Raw genomic sequence first — 7,530 nt, 5'->3', positions numbered from 1 at the left:
ACAAACTCACAAATTTGAAATTAAATGCTTATATATAAACACACGCAATAAAATCCACTTTAAACAAATTTAAACAACACACAATACACTCCATCAATGATACACAGACATGTTTCTGCATTGACTTTTCAGATATGATAATTCTACTTTCAATCAAATATTGTGAATTATATGCTTATCTTAATACCCATACATAACAGTTTTGCATATGTTGTACTTCCGGTAATCCAACATGACGAACACAAATTAACTACGTGGCAATTGATAACATAAAATTTCATAATTAATATTCATACAACACTTTCAACGCCTAAATAGCCATACAAAGGACCGAGCAACATAAACAGGAAGTGAACAAGAACATGCAATGATTACCACCATCAAACGCCGAAATAAACCAAACTAGGGACGAGCTGGTGTACGGACGCCACCAACTCAATCTAGATGCCCGAGCTCTTACCCAAACCACACAGTATATCCAGCCATTATTCCATTTCCAACCCTCGGTACTCAACGAATCATAGCGCAAAGTACCGGGGGTATCCGACCATGCATAAGTATAAGAGTCTATACGAGTCAAACAGTGTTGGCAATTTCAAAGAGTGAAAAGGAGTGTGGAAATTTGGAGTGCGTGTTGTGGGAGGAAACCCACTTGTCCGGTTTGATGACCTCAAACTCATATACGTCCAGGCCGGAAATCAAGCCTTGGTAAGAAACGAGTGTTTAAATATGAAAAAACCTTCGCATTGAAACCTCAATATCATGGTCAGCCATCTTGAATGATTGGTAAAGCGTTACGCAAACGTAAGTCAAAGAGCCGAAGGCGCAAGTACGAAAGAACAAAGGCAGGGTAAGAAGACAAGAAAGCAAAGACTCGAAAATACCAAAGCGAAGTAGCGAAGAGATAAAGGCAAAGAAGCGAAGTCACAAATGAGCCGCATATACGTGTCGACGCTTTGCAACATATCTATTAGATGCAAGTACGCACAGAACGCCGCAAATCATTTTTCAATAAAGGCGTACACTTAACTGACGTTGTTACCAAAAGGAAAGTTGTCAGGTTCAACAGCGTCATTGCGCGTCATTCTCCATGTTTCTCTTCGCAAAGGCGTGTGTGTGTGTGGGGGGGGGGGACCGCGTAAGTGTTTTTTTCCTTTCAGTTTACAAGTATGTTCGACACTGTTTATTTTTTAAATATTGGCGTATGCGGTACTGGGAAGCTACTATGATTTACGGAAACCAGTAGTTCATCTAAATACTCTTTTAGAAACAAGATAAAATATTGTATAATCAAAACGTTTGCAAATAACATTTACCAGATATGAAGGTATCAAGTTTAATTTATTTTCCCACTAATCAATTAATTAGAGATACTCCTTAATTGGCGTTCTTTTTCACCACTAATTAATTAATTAGAGATGCTCCTTAATGGACGTTCTTTCCCTCGACCAATAACGTCTCTGAGACTGTCGCTGTACACTCGAACGCGGGCGATACCGTGATTGTCCGCATGACGTGTGATAGCGTATCACTGGGTTTTGATCTGAACAGTAGATTTTCTGGAGTTCTCTTACAAACTGACTAAAAATAAACGTTATCGTTTATCTACTTATGTATTTTCACCTGTCACATAAGACCCGAGACACAACAATGCTGACAGAAAACAAACAAAAATATAAAAATACCTCAAACAATTAAGTTTATTCGACGTCAGAAAATATGAATATAAACAGTACAAAGAGCATAATAATATATTGTAAAAAAATTGCATTTGGAACGTTGAATAAAACCTGTCAAAAATTCACAAACAATAAATCGTTGTAAAATAAGAACATACTTAGGAAATTCTAAAACCATCTTTAAGATGACAAATCAAGCACTTTTATACAAATCACACTGTGCTTCTTTGGTGTGAGTTGTTCGACGGTGCCATTGCTAACAAAATAAAAGTACATGAACAACACTAACAAAGTAACGTTTAATAGTAAGACGTTAACAGCTTTACTATTTGAATAACAGAAGCCAACTCAATGAGGCATCTGTTTTTCTTCATATTTTTTTAAAGTAGAGGTCACCTTAGAAACAAAGTAATTAAGGCACAATTGTAGATACAAAATAACTAAATTACATAAATAACGTTCATAAAACTGTAATAAAAATAACAAATAATATTGCATTGAAAATTGCATTGAAAATTGCATTGTATTGAGTATACCGATTAAAACTGCACACAAAAAGTTGTATTCACCTAAATTGAAATAAAATAACGCAAACGTTTGCTATCTAATCATTGTGCTGTTTAAAATCCTCACACTGTCGACCGTAAGGTGCTGGCCAGCCAAGGATATAGTCGCCGACCCATTCCGGTATCATCCTCATGAAGCCGAAAAAGAGATAAGCGTCGTATCCAACTGGGTAACAAATCTTGGGATATTTTGCAAGTAGCGCATGAGCCATCGCATCAGCAACGCTCTGAGGTCGATTGTTTACATACTGTGACGCCAAACGTACACCGCCCATAACTAAGAAACAATAATGAAAATAAATGTATATCAATTTGACAATAAGTCTAAAATAAAAATGGATATGAGAACACAATATTAAGAACATCGAATTAACGTAAAGGTCCAAAACACTTAACACCTTAAAATGGGACATTTATATGTAGTCAAATGATGTCTTAAATAAAATAGTGGAAATGCTTAAGTGTTTCATCCTATTAATAAATTAAACAATTTTGTTTTTACTGTATTCTGCAATATTTCCTCCATAGAAGTCTTGCTGTTCCTTTGTTGCGGTTTTGAACCCTTTGTGTACCATATTAGCAAGACTCTCCTGCTCTGTAAGATTCGTCCTAAATCCACCTGGCTCAATGGTTATAACCTTAAGGCCAGAGTTGAAGAACTCGCGCCTTAAAAGAGAAAAGACGATTTTTCAGATTTAATTTAAGCGAAAGCTTAAAGGCTTGGCAATAAAGCAAGGTATTAAATTTAAATAATTCAGAGTATTGACGAAACAGTGCTTGGTGCATCTGTTGAATAACTTGCAAAAATTTTATAAGTGAATTGTGCTAAAGGCTATAAGAATGTTTATATTCAAATATTGTGATGTCACGTAATGACAAGAAGGTCATTTTTCTCGTGAATGGTTAATTAGGACACTACGAACACTATTTATTATCGCGTTTGAAGTCATATTTCCGTTCGATCTCACCTGAGACAAGAACAGAACATCTTTAATGCCGCTTTGGAGGTTGCATAATTTGTAATTCCAGGATAGGCTACGGTAGACGTCGCACTACAAACTGTTACGATTCGACCACGTGACTTCCTCAGTAATGGCAGAAACGCATGTGTCACTGATAATGTCCCCGTTATGTTGACGTGTAGAACACGCTCGAAGTCTTCATATGACGTACATTCCGTAGGCGAAAATGTTGACATCACACCAGCGTTGTTGACGAGACCCCATAATCCTGACATAGTATTATTTTATAATTAAAATGGTAAAAGTAATAGGTAATATTTTTTTGTATATGAATTTCACACTGTCACTTTTGTACATCATTTTGTATATGAATTTCACACTGTCACTTTTGTACATCAGTTTAATTCCGAATTTGTTAAATGGATGTACAAATGAGACAATGTGTCTTTTTGTTTATGTCTAAATAATATACCAGAATTTCCAAAGTTACGGAGAAACTCGAATAGAAATTAATATTTCTTACTATTGTCGTTTTTCTAATCATTTAAGGCCATCAAGTGCAAACAGTACACTATCACCAACCTTCACTTCCAATTCTTCTTGAAATGAAATCCAAAGCCTTCTTCACAGATTCGCGTTGTGTTATGTCAACGACGAGAGTTTGAAGAAGACTGGACGTCTCCGACTCTAACTGCGCGGCACCTCCATCTGTCAAGCACCCCGCAAATACCTTCACCCCTCGTTTGACTAGACTTTTCGCGAGCAAGTTTCCGAAACCTGAGTCACATCCAGTGACAAAAACACTTTTTTTATTTAATTGACCCACCACTTTTCGCGATACAATTAAATCTACAACGAGGTATGAACTTGTAATAAGAATTAATGTAAAAACTGTGAGAAATGCAGCCGATAGTACCACCCTGTCTGCACATCCTAAAGACGTTGTATCAAACAAAAAAATGCTTAAAATTTTGTCAGATATTCTAAATATATTTTCAAACATTTTCTTCCCCTGTTTTGTTATGTCCAGACAATTGAATACTGCATCATATCAAAATCAATTGAATGCGTATTTAATATAGGCTATCTTGTAAAAGATTACAGGAATGAAAACGAGGTATACGATATAACATTACACTTTTGAACCCCATTTTGAGACGTACTTGAAAAATAAATGATTGTTGAACCATTTAAATGACAGACACTGATATCGTTAATTGCAATCTAATCTGAATGGTCATGGTTTTACTGATTGTTATAATTTTGAAGTGCAAAAACAAGTTTAATAAAATAATGGAAACTACAGCGACAAGTCCAAGTTCCAAAGCTTTTATAGACAAATCGCAATATTTGCTAACATTTCAAACCCGACCGTGTGATAACCACATATACATACACATTTTGACATATACATTTTTTTGAGATTGTAGTTCTAAATAACAAATCGATAACAAGAAGGCACCAGCATCAGAATCCAAAAAGAATTACATAAATAGTTAATAGAAAATTAGAAACTTCTTCAAATTGAAAACTATGTTCCGTTAAAGAAATGTTCATCCACTGGTTGCCAATTCATTCCGGAAGAGACTTGGCGCCCGTTGTGCGGCGTGGAGTCGAACCTGCGACACCTGGTTTGACAGTCAAGTGTACTACAACTAGACCACGGATCCGCAACCTATGGTATTTAAGATAGCAGCAACAAAATTTGCTCATGGTCAAACAAGCAGGTGCTATACAACGGAACTACGAAATCAACATAATCAACATAATCGTCAATTCTTTTGTTATTATCCCGGATTATACTGAGAGATTCAATGTCACTGACAAAATACAAAATGTTTTAACTCCAGTTAGTAAACATAAGCAAGAGATCATCTGCTTTTCAGGTAATTACAACAGACTTCTAACTACAAAGAAAACGATGCATTTAACAATTCAGTAAAATGATCTAAACCGGTTTCAAACTGTGCAAACCGTTTAAACTGGAATAAGTTTGTTACTAACGAAAAACCATGGTATTTAAGAGAGTAGCAACACAATGCATATCAACATGAGTGTCCTTTAACCTTGATGTCAAGCTAAAATCGACCAATGCTATACAACGGAACTACGAAATCAACATAATCGTCAATTTGTTTGTTATTCCGGAATATACTGAGATAACAACTGACAAAGGACACTATATCTAGCACCCAGTTAGGCAAAATAAGCATGAGATCATCTGCATGTACGGTAATCACAACAGACATGTAACTACAAAGAAAACAGTGCATTTGACAATTCAGTAAACTTATTGGAACCGGTGTTAAAGTGTGCAAACCCTTAAACCCAAACCGGAACCATTTTTTTACTATCTAAACGCCCTAATAAGCACTTTTATCTTTTTCGAGCAATTTGTAATCGATAGTTGTAGTTGTTTAATGGTTAAGTTGCCTACTTTAATAATTTCAATCATCGGGAATGATTTGGCTTCGATTAAAGGCGTATTAACGTTCTGAAAACATATATTAGTTTTATTTAAAATAATTTTAAATATGTACAAACGTTGACCATATTAGAACTAATCAATCTAATTAGGTTCGAAATAATGTTTTTTAAGTTGGTTCTAATACGAAAATTTTCTTTATATGAAGATTGAGTCTTCAAAAACGATATTTTGACAAATATCAACATTTGCTGAAGGGTTCCAGCTTTATGAATCTCAATATTAATACTCCTAATGACTTGCCGCACTTTATTTAACAGTCCTTGTTCGGGTAAGTGTACGTATGGACTTCTTTTGTACACGACGTAATCCTGTCAGGATTCCTAAATCCTTGTAGTGTTTCACATCGTTGAGAACGGTAGATCATCGTCAGGACATCGGCGAAGACAGTCCTGACGATGTACTTACGATGTACTAGCGTTCTTAGCGATGCGATACGGTACTACTACCGTACTGATTCCGTACATCGGAAGTACAACGGTATCATTCCGCTATAGCTCAGGTCAGCGGTTGCACATCAGTTTAACAACGGCGGCGCATTAGTACAACATCGGTGACAGAACAGTGGTATTTCGGGAGCACATCGGCTCTCATGCCCGTAGGTTATGAGATATTGCAACTGCAAGTTATGAGTTTTCAAGTGCTTTCTAGACGGAACCCCGCCGACAACGTTATACAACGTATGAGGTTCCTAGGTTCCTGACGTACAAATTCTCTCACTTATTTCAATTTGACCACATGACCCTGGTATACGCCTTAAGACTTATGACTAACAATACATTTAAGTGATAAATGTTTTTACTAAATAAAAACGAACAACAATTTAAAAAATACATTTACTGAATTTGAATAAGCAACTGGGCAGTCAACTGAATGCACATCATACTACATAATACACACTTTTTGTAACAGTTGACACTAGTCCAAATAATTGTACGTTGGCGGATTTTTTTTAGATTTTTGATATGGCAAATCCTTCACGTACAAATTGTTTAGTATCAAAAGTGGGTAGTTGTTCCGATCAGGATTCCGGGTTAAAGCATATAGAGTCTATAAAATATCATAAAAACAAGAAATATTACCAGATAATGTTATTTTATATTAGTTCCGTACACAAAAAATAAATATCCAACTTATAATTATGAGTTTGACGGCTTTTTTTCATTTCATTCTGTCAAAACAGAACGATATATACATGAAGGGCACCTGCAAGGCTTCAGGGCATAGTTTTAAATCGCTCGGAATATTTCGGCCATGGCCGAGTTGTTACGATTGTATAACGAGGTCTATCTCGAAGCTTTGTCGGAGGAGGCCGAGTTATTACGAGTGTATCGAGTTGTTCCCCTTCGCATAATTGTTTTCTGTGTCAGTCAACTTTCGTTTTATTCGAAAGGTAAACAACTAGTTTTAATGCATTAAATGCTTGTTTAGTGCAAAATAACATTTCACTTACATGGTAAAATATGAATATAACTCTTTATGATCAATTTCAACCATAAAATACTTCACTTAAAACAATTTCAATATTTTTAAAACACCCCCGTTTTTTGCACATTCCCGTTTAGACGTTAGGGATTGGAAGAATCCCGTATAACACGTCTATTATTTTAGACTACAGTTGACACATATTAATTTGTTATTATGTAAATACATTTCAGAAATATAACACAACATATACTTCATATAATCCAAATTATATCATTTTCATATACATAAACACATGAAACAAGTATACAACTTATTCAAATTTTTATTATATATCGTATATATATTGACAATCGCACATGATCAATATACACACAAGGTCCATAGAAATGGTAAACTTTGTAAAATTAGCA

At 35.3% G+C, this 7,530-nt stretch overlaps 1 protein-coding gene across 1 annotated transcript; it reads right to left on the bottom strand.

Annotated features, from left to right (window-relative positions):
• Positions 1-1,717: 1,717 nt before the first annotated feature.
• Positions 1,718-4,301, bottom strand: LOC128239340 (retinol dehydrogenase 7-like). The gene is made up of 4 exons (XM_052955956.1): positions 3,790-4,301; positions 3,214-3,475; positions 2,748-2,911; positions 1,718-2,522 (listed from the first exon to the last, which is right to left on the bottom strand). Exons 1-4 carry the CDS (start codon positions 4,208-4,210, stop codon positions 2,284-2,286), a joined length of 1,086 nt encoding a protein of 361 aa, XP_052811916.1. The 5' UTR covers positions 4,211-4,301; the 3' UTR covers positions 1,718-2,283.
• Between the last annotated feature and the right edge of the window lie 3,229 nt (positions 4,302-7,530).

This window comes from Mya arenaria, chromosome 6 (genome assembly GCF_026914265.1).
Source record: "Mya arenaria isolate MELC-2E11 chromosome 6, ASM2691426v1".
Taxonomy (NCBI): domain Eukaryota; kingdom Metazoa; phylum Mollusca; class Bivalvia; order Myida; family Myidae; genus Mya; species Mya arenaria.
Note: the sequence above shows the minus strand (reverse complement) of the source record. Positions and strands in the feature narration are given on the sequence as shown.

What these genes read in the sequence shown, in the direction of transcription:
- LOC128239340 (XM_052955956.1), bottom strand. Translation starts at nt 4,210, where the DNA reads ATGTTTGAAAATATATTTAGAATATCTGACAAAATTTTAAGCATTTTT. An exon ending in ATGTTCTGTTCTTGTCTCAG is followed by an intron (nt 2,912 to 3,213) that starts GTGAGATCGAAC and finishes TTCTCTTTTAAG; the next exon opens with GCGCGAGTTCTTCAACTCTG. An exon ending in AGGAAATATTGCAGAATACA is followed by an intron (nt 2,523 to 2,747) that starts GTAAAAACAAAA and finishes ATTGTTTCTTAG; the next exon opens with TTATGGGCGGTGTACGTTTG.